General features: G+C 49.5%; 7 protein-coding genes across 7 annotated transcripts; 4 read left to right on the forward strand and 3 right to left on the reverse strand.

The window, feature by feature from the left end:
- Positions 1-493: 493 nt before the first annotated feature.
- Positions 494-1,519, forward strand: A1O9_09853 (uncharacterized protein; the record flags this gene model as incomplete). The annotated part of the gene is made up of 3 exons (XM_013401194.1): positions 494-859; positions 918-1,053; positions 1,116-1,519. 3 exons carry the CDS (start codon positions 494-496, stop codon positions 1,517-1,519), a joined length of 906 nt encoding a protein of 301 aa, XP_013256648.1.
- A 1,232-nt stretch (positions 1,520-2,751) lies between these two features.
- Positions 2,752-3,891, reverse strand: A1O9_09854 (uncharacterized protein; the record flags this gene model as incomplete). Its single annotated transcript, XM_013401195.1, has 1 exon — positions 2,752-3,891. One exon carries the CDS (start codon positions 3,889-3,891, stop codon positions 2,752-2,754), a length of 1,140 nt encoding a protein of 379 aa, XP_013256649.1.
- A 4,072-nt stretch (positions 3,892-7,963) lies between these two features.
- A1O9_09855 (uncharacterized protein) lies at positions 7,964-8,847 on the forward strand (the record flags this gene model as incomplete). Its single annotated transcript, XM_013401196.1, has 2 exons — positions 7,964-8,724; positions 8,787-8,847. The coding sequence occupies 2 exons, from the start codon at positions 7,964-7,966 to the stop codon at positions 8,845-8,847; spliced, it is 822 nt and encodes a 273-aa protein (XP_013256650.1).
- Positions 8,848-10,136: 1,289 nt separating this feature from the next.
- A1O9_09856 (uncharacterized protein) lies at positions 10,137-10,601 on the reverse strand (the record flags this gene model as incomplete). Its single annotated transcript, XM_013401197.1, has 1 exon — positions 10,137-10,601. The coding sequence occupies one exon, from the start codon at positions 10,599-10,601 to the stop codon at positions 10,137-10,139; it is 465 nt and encodes a 154-aa protein (XP_013256651.1).
- Positions 10,602-10,770: 169 nt separating this feature from the next.
- A1O9_09857 (uncharacterized protein) lies at positions 10,771-11,913 on the reverse strand (the record flags this gene model as incomplete). Its single annotated transcript, XM_013401198.1, has 3 exons — positions 10,771-10,899; positions 10,951-11,654; positions 11,694-11,913. 3 exons carry the CDS (start codon positions 11,911-11,913, stop codon positions 10,771-10,773), a joined length of 1,053 nt encoding a protein of 350 aa, XP_013256652.1.
- A 1,835-nt stretch (positions 11,914-13,748) lies between these two features.
- A1O9_09858 (uncharacterized protein) lies at positions 13,749-15,137 on the forward strand (the record flags this gene model as incomplete). Its single annotated transcript, XM_013401199.1, has 1 exon — positions 13,749-15,137. One exon carries the CDS (start codon positions 13,749-13,751, stop codon positions 15,135-15,137), a length of 1,389 nt encoding a protein of 462 aa, XP_013256653.1.
- Positions 15,138-16,819: 1,682 nt separating this feature from the next.
- A1O9_09859 (uncharacterized protein) lies at positions 16,820-17,679 on the forward strand (the record flags this gene model as incomplete). The annotated part of the gene is made up of 2 exons (XM_013401200.1): positions 16,820-17,468; positions 17,522-17,679. 2 exons carry the CDS (start codon positions 16,820-16,822, stop codon positions 17,677-17,679), a joined length of 807 nt encoding a protein of 268 aa, XP_013256654.1.
- Between the last annotated feature and the right edge of the window lie 247 nt (positions 17,680-17,926).

Below are 17,926 nucleotides of genomic sequence, written 5' to 3' on the forward strand. Positions count from 1 at the left end.
CATTGTAGGTGGAGTTTTTGTGGAACCATAGCGATTGGTCCACAAAGCCAAGTTCTGCATTCCTCCTACCTAATGAAAATCTTTCCCAATCTCAACAAACCATGGAAAAGCAAGTGAGAAGCCGATGCCAAACTAGTTCATCTCAGGACGTCATTCAGTACATATTGCTCAATCCCATTATCCCCTTTGGACAGATTAGGTGAGGGACCCACGAGTCAATTACAAGGCTAAGAGGAACCTTTGGCGAGGTGTCCGGGATGACCTGGGCGGAACGGCCAATTCCTTGGCATGTGGTGGGAATAGAGTTTTGCACGCGAACGGAGAAGTTTTCCCACGTCGATAAACTGCTTGTGGATCCCGAACACCGAGCTCCGGCATTGTCGCGCATAATGTCAGGCTACTATGTAACTTGCGAGATCACACATGCCACATGGCAACGCTCGAAAGCTTCCAAGGGGACCACTGCTCTACTTTAGTTACTAGATCGGGGAAAATGGAAATGATTTTTGTTTGCCAATACCTTGGGACGGTGGGACCAAACGACCTCCGCTTGCATGGCCAAGAGTCCAAGACCACCTCCGATTTCGCAGCTGCGAGCGTTGCTTGGCTTGATGGGAAAGACGATGTTAAGAAGAGCATGGTCGCTCCCGGCCAATCATTGACGCTTTTGTACCATGCTTCTCCATTGCCAGCTTCCTGCTTGCACTCTTCACAGGATTTTCTCACACAGAGAGTTATTGTTAGCTTCCTAGGACCCAGCTTCGCCCAGATGAAGCGGGCATTCACCATCGGCGCAATTGTTGCGACTTTTGCGCTACCAAGTGTTACCCAGGACATTACGAGTCTACCACAATGTGCCGTACGAATGATCGTCTAGTAGAAAGATGTCCCAGATACTGACATCTATTCTCCAACAGCAACAACCCATTCTTGAGGCCATTAGTGCTTCTGACTGCCCTCTAACCGATATTGCCTGCATATGTGCCAACGAGGGTTTTGTCAACGGCTTGGTGCAACTTATCCCTACAGTTTGCACTCCTAGTGAAGTTGAATGTATGTTTATACCAGCTTTGTCCTGCACTTTCATTGCTCGACGGCCTGACTCAAACTCGCAGTGGTCATCGAATTTGCTGAGACGCTCTGCTCTGCGTATGATGTCGACATTGATCTTCCAATCTCGTCGGCACCCAGCGGCACATCTTCAATACTTCCCACTACAACCCGCAACTCAATTACTGCATCACCTACTGCAACGTCAACTGGTTCCGAGAGTGCCGTAGCAACAACCTACACAGCACCCAGCTCCGGCATCACATCTTCGGGCCTTTCAGAAAGCGCTGAGACTGCGCCTAGCACGATTTCTACCAATTCAATTGGCACTGGAGTTACGGAGTCCAGCACACGCGCTTCCGAATCCAGTGGACCGGCACAGCAGACAGAGAACGCTGCGGCAACAAATGTCATTGCCTCAACCGGATTTTTGGGTGCTATGGCCATGGGCATTTTAGCCATGATCTGAGCTACATCCGCAGTTTGAAAAGCCCTCGAGTGCAGATCTGTTAGGCTTCAGCTTTGGTCAAATCATCAGAAAGGATAGGGAGCATGCACGGAGTCACAAAATGCGTAATGACTAGCTCATTACTCGTTATCTTGCACTATTAATGAAAAGGACTCCATTGGAATAGAAACTGAAGTAGCAATGATACAACAAAAGGCCGATGCTTCATCAACACTCAATTATGATCGTGCACATCCCGCCATGCTTGCTATCAGTTGACATGCTTACGACATAGTTCCAAACTCCTATTGACTTCCAACATGATCACTGTTTGCCAAAAAGGAATCCGAGAAAATGGTTGATTGTCTTATTTCCAGCCACCAATGAGCAATGTTCAGGCGACAGAGGATGGGTTACAACCTTTTTTGGTTGATTGTGCATGTAATACACATTCAGTTAAGGCGTGCGTCGCCTTGTGAAGCAGCATCCAGACAGGCCGTAGGAGAACTTCAGCGTGGTAAAGCTCTACGAATACCCAGTGGTAGATATAGGATAGTAGAAGTGCATGTAGACTTTCGCCATAGAAGAGCGAAAGACTTTCCCCATGAGGTCGATATATTCTGCGGTTAACATGTTGTACCTTTGTTCCAGAAACTATCAAAGACTTGGTCTGCTCTTTTCTCCGCTCGCTAAGACCTAAGAGCCAGTTGGAAGTCGTAACAAGTCACTGCAGCATTCTTGTAGCAATTAACACAAGTTTAATGACCGTAAAGGGGGACATGATGAGATGATGGTCTGATGGTGATAGATAATTGTAGCTTATTGTGGGTGGAGGAGACAATATATGGCGTCTGGGTATGCTGTTAAAGGCACAAATCAAGATCTGTTACGGGGATTTTTACGCGGGATTTACGGTAGATAAATGTGTCAAAGCCGGAATCGGTATTATATTCAACTACAATCCCGGCTTACTGAGCATCATTTTCTTAAGACGTAGCCGTGGCCCAAAACGCACAGATTCACTGAGCTAATCATTGAAGAACGATAAGAGGTGATCAATCTCTGTGCATAGTGCTAAAAGATATCTATATTACGAGAGAGCCACTAAGACTACTCCAATATCTGTCTCCCTCGAATTCGTTGACTACTTCCATTCAACGTGTTCTACTATTACTTTCTTTCCATTTCATTGAAGGTTGGTCACGGTGATGCATGATCACTTTATGACGATATTTGCCTAATCTTTGAATCACTCAGAGAACAATGGCAATAGCTGCTGCGGCCACCAAGGAGATGAGGCTTGCAGCTCCAGCCTTGAGTGGTGCTGCCGCCCCAGTGAAGGTCGCCGCAGCCGCTGCAGCTGTTGTTGTTGTTGTTGTTGATGCACTACCTTCGCTAGTACCTGAACCCCCGGTTGGGAACGCAGGCACACCCTCCTCGGCATCATTCGCGGGTGGTTGTACACTAGCTTGTGGATTCAGCACATTGTCAATGATGACAACGACGCCATTAGCCACCGGGATATCAACTGAGCTAACTCCTGCTCCATTGATAAACATTTCTTCTTCTTCATTGATAAAGACCGTCAACTCCTGACCCTGCAATGTGGTCAGGGTAGTGCCGTTCACCAGCGTGTTGTAGTAAGCAATTATACCGGGGACGACATGGTATTGGAGTACTTTAGCTAAATCCTCAGTAGAGAGTTCTGAGAGACTCTGTTCGACGGATTCGAAGGCGGCGTTGTTTGGCACAAAGAAGGTAGTGTCCTTAAGAAGCTCGACTTCATCCCTCAACCCGGTTCTATTGAGAGCCTCAATAAAAGATGTTCCATTATAATCCCCAGAAACCTCCTTAGTCAGGCTAGCGGGAATATTTAAGATATTGTTAATTGGGTATACAATCCCTCCATTAAAAGGGATGGGTAGGGGAGGGGCATTTGCATATATGTCCGCGCCAGAGTAGAACCCGAGCTGGAATCCATGGTCGTCATAGTAACCGAACACGACTTGACCACCCGTGACATTGGTGTATTCAGGCGAAGTCAGATGGGTACTGTACTGGAGCCAGTCTGTGATGTTGTCATGAACCCCTTCAAGTATGTGGTAGGAGATCAAGGTCTGAAAGTAAGCTTCCCCCCCAGCCTCAAGACTCTCGAATCGCGGGTCCTCGAAAAATTCATAAATTGCGGTATCGCTAGGTGCCAAAACAGTTATATTTGTTAGCCCCGCCACGGAGTCTTTCACCCCTGGATAGGTATTGATGTACGTGTTGAGGTAGGAGAATCCATGTGTTTGGTTAATCAAGGTAATCAAATCAGGGAGTGTGTCATCGCCCTGGGCCAAGGCAGCCGCGATTACAGAGGAAAGAACGAATGTCTTGCGTAACATGACCATGGTGAATCTGTAATCTCTCAATTGTAGGACTTGAATTGGGGTTCGAAATGATTCGCAGTGGAAGATTCAAAAGCGTACTATATATTATCCAGAGGATCACCAGTCTAGCGAATGTTCATATTGTGTGAGAGCTCCGCTTCATCCTCCAAGGCAATGGCATGGACGATCTTTCTCTTTGCCTACTGACCGCTTCTGTGCTTCGCCTAGTTTCTCAACCTAGTGTTCGGTGCGAAATCAAGGTCAATTTTCTGGCCCGCCGAGATCGCTGTAAACCAAAGAAATGCCACCGCAAAGAGGACAGCCGAGTGAGTCGTACTGGTGATTCCGAGACAAAACCCCCATGCCAAATGGTGACGCCACAGGAGGAAGGCCAAGTGCAGAAATGCATCTGCCCCGGCAATGGTTGATCCTGCAAGCATGATCACCTCGCTCATACGAGAGAGGCACAAGGTCTATCAGGTGACACGAATCGCTTTTTTTTTTTCCAAAGGCCGACTTCGGCCTAGCATCAATTAAGTAATAGAAAGCAGGGCCTGAAGTCGGAGCATGCTTGGCAAAGTGATCTGGGTAGCCGCACGCAACCAGCAAATCGGTTACTATCGAAGTGAAAGCTATGGAAAGCAAGCGTTGTAAGGTCCATACTGCCATGCTGGAGTGTAGCCGCATCTGTGCATCGTCGTTCCGAGTTTCTTATCTGATTAGATTGACTTTCCGCTACCATGCCCACTTGCCAAGGACGTGCCGAGACCCGTTCGACCTCGTGTTTGCATGGACTGCAGACACCCAGCAACATGCACTCCGTACCCCTGCGGTCTTGTCAATCTGGCCGGTAGTGGACTGCTCCATCAGAACCGTACCCATACGGTTTAATTGAAAAGCGCTAACTATATTGACGTAACGCACGTGTTATCAGGAGCCCGAGCGGGGTCTACTCCAATTTCAACCAGAAATTTCCAGCACTCAGCCCCTAAGGAGCGCCTAAAAACCGGTACTCAGTCAAGAGTTTGAGGCCGGACGTCTTGAGTAACGCCTTACTCTAGATATGCTCTCACATATAGACTCTGAGTTATCTAACACCTAGGTGGCTACTGAGGCTATTAAAATAACTAAATAAAGACTAAACACGAGACATGAAGTGCGCATTTAAGGAAGGCGGATGCTGTCAGCAGTATGTCTTTGGAACAGAGCGTACAGTATTTCCAACAGCTTGTCACTCCACCATATAGCCAGACACTCCTTTCAGTGCAACTCTTGGAAGCGACGAAGCTCCACAGTGGATGGCTATCAATAGATGTCAGTGGCCACCAAAACCATAAGCCTAACTTTGCTCCAATCCTAGTGCAGCTTGTTTAGGTATACGCTTCCACAACATTGGCCGTACGAAAGAATTGATGCCCCACGAGAATAAGGTAACCGTGGAAGTTCGTGATAGGAAGGTAATCTTGATTCATCAGTCCCAGACTGATCGGTACGATGATGAGCCCTTGGGATAGTAGATCGATACTTCGTTGCGTAGGCATGGCGTCAATTTGCAGGGGATGTGTTGCCAAAGGTCCATTCATACCTATACTATCAATTTTTACTCTCGTCAGCAATACCAGCTGTCAACCTCGCCGAAAACACGGATATCTCAGCTTGGAAAGAGATCCCACGCCCTTCGAACAACTGTTGGCAATCAAAGTTTTCTCTCTTCCACGTTGCAAGACTAAGGCAAAATCGCCGAGTAAGATGTGCAGAATAGTGCTCTCGCTGAATGGTTAAGGATCACTTAGGCGGGGGCCGTGGCGGGGCTGCCTTCGTTTGCATTTAGTGAGCATCGTCAGAATGGTTTGGTGATCTAGACCAACGCAGGGATTCCAGGTGTGTCCTCCGCTATCGCATATGCGACAGTTGAGTGATACCAGAAGATGCGAGAAAGATTCTCCGTGAGCTGGTAATGATCATTTAGGAGAGGAACCAGATCCGCGCCGAGGAGTTATCGTATTGACTGAGCGGCATTTGTTTTTTGTTTTGAGTACAAGATTATGTGTAAATAACTATAGGAACACGTTTGTACCCAGTGTCACTTTTGGACATCTTCGATCCCGCCGACTGAATCTCTTGCATGATGGAAATATCACTCTTCTTAGTAGCTTTCGCCCTTTTCCTCCCACCTGTCATAGGGGGATATGACCCAGACGTGCAATGCCTTAATGGCATTCAAACAGCCTTGAGTTCGCTAGCCTTTGAGGATAGTGACCCAGAAGACTACTATGGGAGTATGTGCACCCACGGTCTATTCCTCACCTCCTTCTGGGCTTCTGCAAAGGTCTTCTGCACTCAAAAACAGATCGACGCAGGAGCCAAGCTCTGGGGAGGATATTGCACCGAATATGGGATGGTTGAACTAGTCCCATACTCCGAAGTACTCCCTCTCCTTACCGACGAATATCTTGCCTCCCTCCCTGTGGTAGTATATAATGATATTGATCCGACGAAGTTATGGAACACGTCAGTGCTATTGTCGGAAAGCCTATATAATTCTGGGTATAGGACCACGGTACGTTTTCAGCCGGTGGACGAGGGACCGGAAATGTATACTGAAGAGCTATAGACAGTCTTTGAAATGCAATACGTCCTTCATAAGAGATACGGGTGAGAAGCCATCTAGCTCCCGCTCAATGAAACAAACGCTAAGCTGTGGTTATATAGGTGGGCAGTTTACGGATTCTGGGGCGGCCTCCTTACTATAGGGATGGTCAATCGATTAATTTCTCATTTTGTTCACTCTCGCCGAAGGAGACCAGCTGCTGATGTTGAAGGAGTGGGAGCGAATCCAAACTCCGGCGCCAGTTCCTCTCGCCTTCTGTCACTATTTCATTCTGCTCACCATTGGCTCCGTGCAAATCTCATTATCCCAGCTGCATTTGGTTCTCATCATCAACGCCTGTACTGGTGGTGTACTATCCCAACGCGGATGGAGACGGTCATCGTCATCCTGTTTTGGATACTAAACTTCATCTTATGCTGTGTCTCATACGAAATATTCGAGCCTAACCTATAGTAAGTCAATTCTCAGTGCTAAGCACAAATCTAGGACCATATTAACGAAGCTTTAAAGCTATACCAGGGCTATTCAGGCATGGCGGTATATCTCGGACAGAACAGGCATTATTTCTTACGCCAATTTACCTCTCTTGTGGATGTTTTCAGGGAGGAACAACATTTTCCTTTGGTTAACAGGCTGGAGCTTTTCCTCCTTCAACATTTTCCACAGACATATTGCTCGGGTTGCCACTGTTCAGGCAGTCGTACACTCCATAGGATGGAGTGCTATTGAAATAAACTGTAAGTCCAAGTCCCTCCTCTATATCTTCGCCGGTAAGTGTGTACTAAAAGCTAGTAGATGGATATTTTACATATTCCTGGAAGCAGAAGTATTGGTATATGGGAGGGATGGTACAGAGGATTGGCTCTCTGCTAGTAAATTCTACTAATTGCTCTACAGGCCACGATTACGATGAGCCTGCTTCTGGGTCTCTCCTCAGTCTGGCTTCGCATGAGACATTATGAGATCTTTCTTCTGATACACATTGTCCTCTCGGTTCTTACTATTGTTGGGTTATTCTAGTAAGTCCGGAACTCCTCAGACGTTGATTGCTGTAAAGTGTAGCTCACCAGACGAAGTCACACAGCGATTTTCACGAACAGAGAATACGATGGCTACCTATGGCCCTGTGTTGCGATATGGCTCATTGACAGACTTGCACGACTGGTACGACTAGTATATTGCAACCTTCACGTCCAGGTTTCGGATGGTCCTAAGTCCAGCAGAGCGACAGCAACATACGACAAAGACGCCGATCTTCTCAGAGTCGAGGCCATTCCTGGGTCTAGGATTCTCCATCCCAGGCCAGGTCAGCATTATTACATCTATCAGTTCAACAAGCTGAGGTTCTGGGAGAATCACCCTTTCACGCTAGCCGCTTCGTATCCACTCGGTGAAAACGACATTGAGTCGGATTCAAACCCCCAAGTTACTTCGGACCCTCACAGCCAGACTGCAGTTATAGTAAAAGAAAAGGATACCTACATGGCTGCTAGCTCGTCCCTAGGGGACCCTTCATCATCGTCTACGGCTTCAATTTCTTCCCAAGAAGCTCACGCGAAGGATCTTCTGGTTCCTACAGGACACAAAAAATTAGTTTTTTTGATTCGGCCATTCAACAGTTGGACTAAGCGATTTCGGGACGAATGTGAGCGAGCTGGGTCATCGGGTTTGAGGAACGCGCGCATATTACTTGAGGGCCCCTACGGCGAAACAAGCCCACTCTCCTCGTTCGAGAATGTCATATTCGTGGTTGGAGGCACAGGAATTGCAGGGGTGATACCTCATCTTCAAGAACATCTGAACCTTTCGTCAAAGCATCCTTCGCCTAGCACACTGAGACGAGGAACAAGAACGCGAGACATTACTGTTATCTGGGCAACAAAGCAATCCGCCATGATCCGCAATATTGTGACTCGAGAACTGAGGCCATTTACTAACCTAGAGGACATAAAGTTTCGGTTTTATGCGACACGCGAGAAGAAAAAAAGCACTTTAGCCCAGACAGATAAACCAGGAAGCATGCCTGTCCAGTCCCATGATATTGAGATTTCAAACCAGAGGCCAGATATCAGGGCGGCCGTTCTCGGTGTAGTTGATCAAGTCAACGCAGCCGGGTCAATGGGTGGTAGAATCGCTGTTCTTACCTGCGGTCCTGGGGCTATGGCAGATGAAGCCCGTGCTGCGGTGCACCAAGCATTGAAGGATGGTAAACAAGGGCTGGAGTACTTTGAGGAGTCCTTTGGGTGAGTATATGCTAACCCGAGGCAGTGTCATCATAAGCTAACTATGCGGACACAGATGGTAGAACACACCGTGGTTCCTTCGAACTAACCAACTGGTCCCGTACCTTTTTCAGATATGTCTGAATGAAATTTTCAGGAGATATCTATTTGGCTCCAGTTTAAGACCAACATAGCGAGAAGAGCTCGGCTCATCGTCTTGTACTCCCACAAGTTCAATACTCGTGAATAAAGCGCCAGTGACGCGAATGGCAACGAGTGATCCTAGCAGGCCGCAGTTAGAGACAGATAGATAATAAACTATTTTGTCACTGTATAGCTTTTCGAGTCTTGACGAGGCAGGAGAGAGTTCTTGAGAAAGTCTGAACGCCAGCGACTCAGCACAGTCCCTCCAATTTCGAAAGGTCGACGAAGATGCCTTACCACTGTAGCGCGCTGTATCGATAGATGCCACATTGAGAGCCATGAATCGCTCTTCCAACTTTGGGTATGGCTATTTCAATCGGCGGGGCCGCCTCGACTAACCATTGAAGCATGTCTTCATTTCTCGATAGTGTTTCTCCAATGGATCATCTAGTCTAGCTTGCAGGAGTGACCTGAGAAATTTGATACTTTAGCGACAGCACGATGTCACAGGTGCCAATCGGGTTAAAATATTTGGCTCGATGCGAGCAGGCCATTCACAGGTGTGCCATTGACCCTACCTCTTTAGACATGCTGGAAATATTCGGATGAGCTCTTCACAGCTTACCACCGCCACTACATAATAACTTGCGTTTTGTATGCTCTTTGTCCCGGGCTAATTTCGGGTTTAGACACCAACCTTTGCCCACACTACAAAGGTCGCACAGGGTGCTACGTACACAGTATGGGACCAACGAAAACGCGACTGCCTGGCAGAGCTACAATCATGGCAATGATACCGTACATGATAAATGACTGAAACGCTGTTGTAGCTATGGTTAACGGACTGCTGATACAGGGATGGAGTGCTGCAAACAATCACCTGTCGGAGATCCAATCAACTCTTTGAGAGAGACAGCGGTTCAGCTAGTCCAATATCTCAGCGATGGGAGTTTCGAGGCTCCGCATAAGTTAACTTCGCACAATCAGTGTGTGGCAAGCCCTGAAAGCCACCTTATACCCCGCTAATACGATGATGTCCTGACAACTCTGAGTCTCAATCATATTGATCGCGCCATCAAGCCAGATTGTGGTCTGTAGCCTTGTTTCCAGCGTTGTCCATACGTGCTCCACCATTGCTGGCAAATTGCATTTACATCTCTTGATGGCATATCATCCGTTCCTGCCACAATGCAGACATGCCATCAAGACCCACCATGTTACACACCACAACAGCGGCTGTTAAATTCCCCCTAATGCCGTACCTTACCAGGCGACACTTCAATTCTGGTTCATGCCTGAGTCACGCTGGGTCTCCTTTTTTCGTCTGGCCAGTTCACAATCTGCATGACGTTATGATCATCGTCTTCGAATGCCTTGTCTCCAAAAGCAACTGCAATCTCTTCAAGTGTATGACCTGCGGTCTCAACATAATAGAAGTATGTCATACCAGCAGAGAATAGGCAAAATCCGGCTATGATCAGATAGAAGTAGCCATTAATGCCAGCAAAGGCATCCGGCGCGACCATGCCAATGATGAAGTTGAAGATCCAGTTACTGGTGGTTGCAAGAGCCATGCCTTTGCTGCGGCGGCATAGTGGAAAGATTTCTGCAGGAAGAAGCCAGGGCATTGGACCGCATGTAAATCCATAGACGATGTTGTAGAGCATCACAAAAGCGTACTGACCGTTGGCCTTGGTGTTGACTCCCATATTTGCTTCTGTGAAAGCGCAGATGATACCTTGCAAAACGACCATGGCGACACCTAAACTGTGTTAACAATAGCTCCTAGAATACTGTCGGCATGATATTACCTCCAAGGATAAGTAAGGGCTTACGGCCCCACCTGTCTGCCAGATACCACGTCAAGACTGTGGCGGCTGTGTAAGGAATGGCATTTGCTCCGGTGTGCAAAAGGGATTTACGTTAGTCGAATCCAGCGGCCGCAAGTGTGCTTGGAAGGTAGAATGAGATGATATTGATCCCATTAAGCTGAGCAAACATTTGGACAGTAATACCAACCATCGTGCGCTTTCGGTACCGGGTAAAAATTTCCTACTAGTGAGGTTTAGTATATATCGAGCTCGGTGGATGTCACTGACTTACCGTCCAAGTAGACTTTCCGAGGGCAGTTTCGTAAATAACAGCCTCCTGGATTTCAAGGTATACCTGCTGTACATGTTCCACCTGAGTGTCGCCATTTGAATGCAGATCCGCAACGGTCTGAAGGTACTCTGTCATATAGCCACTTTTTGCTAGCCAACGAGGAGTTTCTGGGAGGTAGAATGACATGGCAAACAGTATGAATGAGAGAATGATCTGAATAATGAAGGGCTCTTTCCAGGATATTTCACTGGGAAGTAGGAAGTTGAAGCCGTAGTCCACCCAGCAAGATAGCATGTATCCAGCAATAAGACAAGTGTACTTGATTTTGACCATGAGACCTCTTCTGTGGGCTGTGGCAATTTCGGTTTGGACGATAGGCACGGTCATTGAGAGAAAACCAACACCAAGACCTTGGATAGTGCGACCAGTGACGAAAGTAACAAAGTCCGGAGCGAACATCTGGATGAAGGCGCTGAAGAAATAGATGAAGCCGCCAATGCGCACGCACTTCTTTCTGCCAATGATGTCCCCTAGCCTTCCGGCAATGAGTACTCCAAGTGCTGCAGTGAGTTGAAGGCAGGCGACCGATATTCCGATAATAGAGGAGTTAATGCTGGCTGTCTTTCCATCGGCCCCCCGTAGTCGCGGTAGAACCAAGACACGAACACCGGATTGACGAGTAAGCCTGACATAATACCTATAGCCTGATTAGCTCTAGTTCTTGGAAGCCTAGACTCTCACACCTGAGTTGTAGCCGAATAAAGCATCCCCCAAGCTGCCAAATGCGTATGTCGCATAAAGCAAAGGCTTCCCCTTGAAGGGATACCTGGCGCTGACCCCTTCGGGTTTCAGCTTTTTTTCAATCCAGCTCTCTTGCTCGGCTACCTGCGCAGCAACAGAGTAGGAGTGAGCCCTGATAGAAGCATTACGCTCCACAGCGACTGAGCCTCTTCGGGTGGTCATGGTTGCGATTCGATTGAAGCAGAAATTGGAATGTTGGTACTGTATAGCTTGAAAACCTATCTTTGTGATGTTCTGGTGCTGAGACCTGGGGACCTTGGGTAGACTCTGCTTCTTATATCCCAGGTGTTTCCTTCCATGTCACCGTCGAGATACATGACAGGCTAATCTAGGAGACATAACGTGCCGTGCCGTTGTCTCGCCCAGAAGTTGGGGCAACATTCCTTCCGTCAACAGGGTTAATCTTTCGTAGCGAAGCTGGTTCAATTCCTCAGCCTTTGGCCGTCCCCACCAACCGGATCTAAAAACATGGCTTCCTAGCGTACTGTTCCGACGGATCTTGGGCCCATTCAAGGGAGACGTTTGACTTTCTCGGCTCCTGAGTCAACCCCACATTCCTAGTTTTAGCCGCCGAGTCCACTCCAGAGTTGACTGCCTCGTACATAATAAGAATATACTTTTCCCAAGATCCATTGGAAAGGCTGGCAGATGTTGGAGCACGGAATAGCCATTACCCTACAATCACACCTACCAGGATCTAATTAGTTCTTCTACATTTACCCATGTCGAGCCACTAAAAGTATGTAGCTTAATGAGCCGCTAGGGTCGATTCCTGAGCTAATCCGACTCCTCTAATATCTGTCGGAGTCGAGTCCGAGGCTCTGCTAGAATCGCCTCCTGGAATGGCGAATGTGTTAAGGGCTGGTATAGTTGGCGAAGTGATGCGTCCCAAAATCTACGGCCATCAGTGAGAAGATGAGAAGATGAGAAGAGACATGAGCGTGAACAGGTCACCTTCTTCGTGAGGCCCATCGCCGAATCTGACTCGTGCAACTCCGCGAAAACGGATCTCGTACGGCGCGTTTCGGTTTGTAAGTCAGAAACCTCATGCCGCCGACTGCGGGTATGCCGATCAGAATGCTCAGCTGGGGGGGACAAGGGTCCATGGCGCCAGCCTGGATCTTGAGATGGCTGGCGGGTATTCGGGAAAGGTTTGATGTGGGCGAACCTTCTCTCGCTGGGGGTCCCAGACTCTTGAGACTCTACTCGTTTTGGAAGCCGTACTCTTCTGAATATGCCAGAGTCAGAACACAGCATGCTGGGAAGGGATTGCGTACTTGGTTGACTCCGGTTGTTCAGAAGTTGTGCACTCAGAGCGCGCGTGGAGGCAGTTTGAACATGGTCGAAAGTCATCGCACTTCCGGGAGTTACCTTGACAATGTTCTGCATGCAAAGCCTGGGTAGAACTCACTCGTTGCTTCTGTCGTCGACAGCGATCGCAAGCGTTACTCACACGAGACGGCGGCCGTGTGCGTCGCATATTACCAGGGGGAGCCCTCGAGCCTAGCGATGATATACCTGCTCTCAGGGTCGCTGCAACATCTTTTGAGCAAGCCGTAGCGGTACGCGTCCTTTAATACTGGGGCAATTTTGAGATGAAGGTCTAATGCGGGGTGCAAAGCTTGGCACTTGAACCAGGAAACATTGGTGATCATGAAATGCGCTGCATGACGAAATATGCCCATGGAATATAGACAATAGAATATTATAGGACTTCCAGCGCCACCATGAGTGTGTCGTGAACAGGATTGATACCTGAGTTAATTGATGCTCCTGCATTGTACAGAACGTTTGCCATACGTCGAACCTCCTTGAGGCGCGTCGGGATGCCAAGATATTCTGGTCATCGCAAGACTTGGCGTCGCATCGTCAGCCTTGTCATATGCCATCGTCCCGGAACAATTGGATTTTCCCGACCCGTCTTTGGCTGCCAAGGCTGCCTTCTCACGGCATAAATCCTCCCAGCTTTGACCTCAACCGCACCAGTGTCTCCGCCGATGTCTTCGCAGTCGGTCGCCGTATCGGCACCTGGCAAGGTCCTCTTTGCAGGGGGTTTTCTAGTGCTCGACAAGAAACACACGGGCCTGGTGTTCGGTCTCGACGCTCGGATCCACGTTCACATCGAGACGTGGCTTCAACCTCACCACACAGTGGAAGGTGGCGCACTTATCCAGGTGCAGTCTCCACAGTTCAGCGAAGCGAAATGGCTCTATGCCGTCTCAAAGGTAGCCGGTGAACGTGTTGCTGTCGATGTTTCTCAAGTGCAGCACCAAGCTGGTTTCACTGCTGGATTGAACAAATTCGTGGAGACTACGCTTCGATATGTGTTGACCTATCTGTCACACATCACCAAGGATATCTACCAGAGCCTCAAGGTCACCATTCTAGCAGATGATGATTACTACTCTCAGTCTGCAGGGTCGTCGCAACCGCAAGATGCAAGGACTGATTTTACGGATTTCGGAGTCAAATTGACAGAGGCGCACAAGACTGGGCTGGGCTCTTCAGCGGCCTTGGTTACGGCGCTGGTGGGAGCGTTGCTTGTGTTTTACGGATTTGATCGTCAAGGCGATGGTGAAGAAGCCACCCATCTCAGCCGTACCCATAACCTGGCACAAGCGGCGCATTGTGCCGCTCAAGGCAAGGTCGGTTCAGGGTTTGATGTTGCTGCCGCCGTTTTCGGTTCCTGTCTATACCAACGCTTCAGTCCTGCGATCCTGGAAACGGTGGGGGAGCCAGCAAGCGCCGGGTTCGCAGAACGGCTCCACATCTGTGTGGATGATCTTGGTTTGGAGAATGTCTGGGACCAAGAAGTAGCGCGCCAGGCGGTACAAGTTCCCAGTAGCTTGCTACTGGTGATGTGCGACGTGGACTGCGGCTCAGAGACTCCCGGAATGGTTCGCAAAGTACTTCAATGGAGAAAAGAGCAAGCTGAAGCATCGTCCTTGCTGTGGAATGCCTTGCAACAAGGTCAGGATGACCTCTGCCGAGAACTACGACGGCTTGCGGAGAATGAAGGGATGGCATTCGACGGCTACCACGAACTGGCAGATATCATCTCCACGATCCGCAGCCTGGTTCGAGAAATGTCTACTGCGTCTGCAGTGCCCATCGAGCCTCCAGTCATTACAGAATTGCTGGATTTCTGCACCGCTTTGCCCGGGGTGGTGGGCGGTGTCGCGCCCGGCGCTGGAGGGTACGATGCATTGGCTTTGCTGGTGAAGAACGATGTAGAGGTGGTTCGAGAGCTGCAATCCAGCCTAGATGGATGGAAGAGTCAGGATGCCAGTGGAGCTACGATTGGCAAGGTCCGACTTCTTGGGGTTAAGCAGGAGAAGCAAGGGGTCAGAACAGAAGGTATCGGTAGGTATAGTGGTTGGGTCTGAGGCTTGCTGTGTCCCAGGCTTGGTATCTCGTACAGTGCTCGGCGTGGCAGTGGCATCTGTGCTTCAATCGTGGCGTTTTCTAGTGAGAACGCTCTTTTTCAAATTGAGCTGGAGCTGGTGGTGCCTGGACGGACGACGCTTTACCGACCCAGGGAACAGTTTCCGAATTACTCGGGATATTACAGTCTCAGTTCATTCCCCTCAATTCGGGCCTCAATATTTACCTCCATCTTGACAATGCCAGTGGTACCGTGTAGTACATATGTACCGGCGGCTGTGCTGCTGGTCTTGTGCTCAGCAGAACGTGTCAGGCCAGTGAAAAGAATCATTAGCCGAATATTCATTTAGGCTGCTTGGCGTGCACGATTACGAGTAGTCAGTTGTTGGCCCGCGAACGTCTAGAAAGCAAGATGGGCTATGTCCCGCTATTTATTGGGGAAGTGAATGTTGGTTGAGTCGGTGGCCACTGGCCACACCAACTTTGCGGGGTTACGTCTCGATCGCTCGCGATGGGGGCGGCCGAGCCACAATTACTGGGATCGCTAGGCTATGCACCCCTCCAAAATGCCGCCCCGAGAGCCCTGGGCTTTGGCGGCTGTCTTGGGGGCCCACTCCCCCAGAAACTTGGACTCTTGGGTTTCCAGGGCGGCCACTGCTTCTGGCCACTCCGAGGTAGCCGATACCCATGTGGTCATGGACAGGCTCAGCCAAGCATAGGTGCCATGTACTCATGTACAGAGTACTGCGTCGCGGAGAGTTGACTGTCTTGGTACTCATCCCTGGCCTAAACGACCATGGCCATGCTTAAGCACCAGCTCCCGTTGATGCCCATGTCGTGCTCTAACAGTGGCCACTCGGTACCTATTCGCCTGGTCCGTCGGGACTCCCGCCCGCCTACGAGTGTCCTACGAGTGTCCTTTTTCCGCTTACCGTTTGCCACCCATGACCGGTTGTCCTGGCTGTTTATTTCTCACTTAGAAACTCCAGCAATTACTTGTCCTTCTCCGTCCGCCCAACACTACCAAGTTGTCGCTGCGACTCTCGGGCTTATCGTCGTGCATTGCATTGATTGAAACATCAATTTCACTCCTCCGAATCCAATTCAATTTGTCTCAGGATCCCTCCAGGACTGTCCTTTCCATCAGAATTACGGGGTCTCTGGTACGGGTACTATTATTGCTTGCCAGCCGGCAGTCAAACTTCTGCTACGGTGACTCGCCACACCAGACTCGTCTGCAACGCCCATCCGTTGCAGCCGCTCCTGATCCTGATCCTGATCCTGATCCTCGTCCTCGTCCTCACTGCCGGGAGCCCAGGGCATTCCCATTGAGTCTTGAACTCCAACCGTGCAAGTGCAAGTGCAAGTGCCCGTGCGCCCGCACCCACACAGCCGCACCTACGTACCACCCACACGCTCGTCCGCACCGAACCCGCAATCGCACTTGCACCTCCACCTGCACCTGCACCTGCACCTGCATTTGACAAGTTGGTCTTGCTCCAACTTAATAACCACCACTACCAACTACCGACTACCAACTACCACTGTCTATCCTCACATCTCATCTCATCTCACCGCATCCCAGATTCGGCGCGCAGCTGTCCCGGCCTGTCTTCCTCGTCACTCGTTCTATCTTCCGTTATTCTGCCACTGAGCCGAGTCTTCATACTCGCCGAGGTCCAAGATGAGCCCGACTCCCGATTCAACCAACCTCCAACCACAGTCCGAACCTGTCTCGGACACACGCTCAGCCGCGCAAGACATCCCTCAGCAATCGACTCTACAGGTCGAAATTCCCGCATCTACACCAGTCGAGATGTCCGACCTTCCCTCTAAACCCCCTCCCTCAGATCCCACCGATTCTACTTCCTCTCCGCCAGTAACAAAGACCACCTCGACCGATTCCTCGGCACATCCCCATGGCCCTCAAAGAGTAGATACCAGGACTGCCATCGACCAATCCTTAAATCCGGAACCCTCTCCACCCCTTGTCGACGGCTCCGCCGTGACGAGGACTTTCTCCACCGCCATCGGACCCTCTTCGGATTCTCCAGTCGTACCTACGAAAGACAGCGAGACCACCGGCCCAGTCCTACAGGTAACCCTCCTCCTCACTTCAGGGGCCAGACACCCCTTCAAGCTCGACAGTAAATACCTGAACAAACGAAGTGTCGACGTTCCCGGTGGCGATCCCTTCAATCTAAGCGTTTACAAGTTGAAAGAACTCATCTTGCGAGAATGGCGGGACGAATGGGAGGCCAAACCCAGCAGCCCCAATTATATCCGTCTGATCAGTTTTGGGAAGTTGCTTGATGACAAAGCGCCATTAAAAGGTATACATCCTGTCCAATCGCTGACTGATCTTGCAAACTAATTCACCTCCCAGATTACAAGTTCAGTGCGGAAGCACCTAATGTGCTACACATGACAATTAAACCTCAGGATTTTGTTGAGGAGGATGATGCCAAAGGTGGCAAATCCAGTCTCTCCAACAATCGCGAGGCAGAAGGTCGAAGTCCAGGATGTCGCTGTGTCATCATGTAATTGAACTTCCACATACTTCATCTTTTGGGAGCGACCATGTACTGGCCAGGAAATCGCAAGACATGTTTGGGACATGTGGACGCTTACTTGCTTGTCCGCACAATATGCTCGAATTCTGGTTCCACCCAGGCTTTTCACGCCTCCAGATCCTTTATCACTTTTTGAGGCGCGGCGTTGGGCGTGGCACGGGATAAATCTTGGCTCGGACGTGATTTACATTTTGTTTGGCTTTCTTCCCAGCACCGGA

Source organism: Exophiala aquamarina (assembly GCF_000709125.1).
Source record: "Exophiala aquamarina CBS 119918 chromosome Unknown aczIA-supercont1.11, whole genome shotgun sequence".
Taxonomy (NCBI): Eukaryota; Fungi; Ascomycota; class Eurotiomycetes; order Chaetothyriales; family Herpotrichiellaceae; genus Exophiala; species Exophiala aquamarina.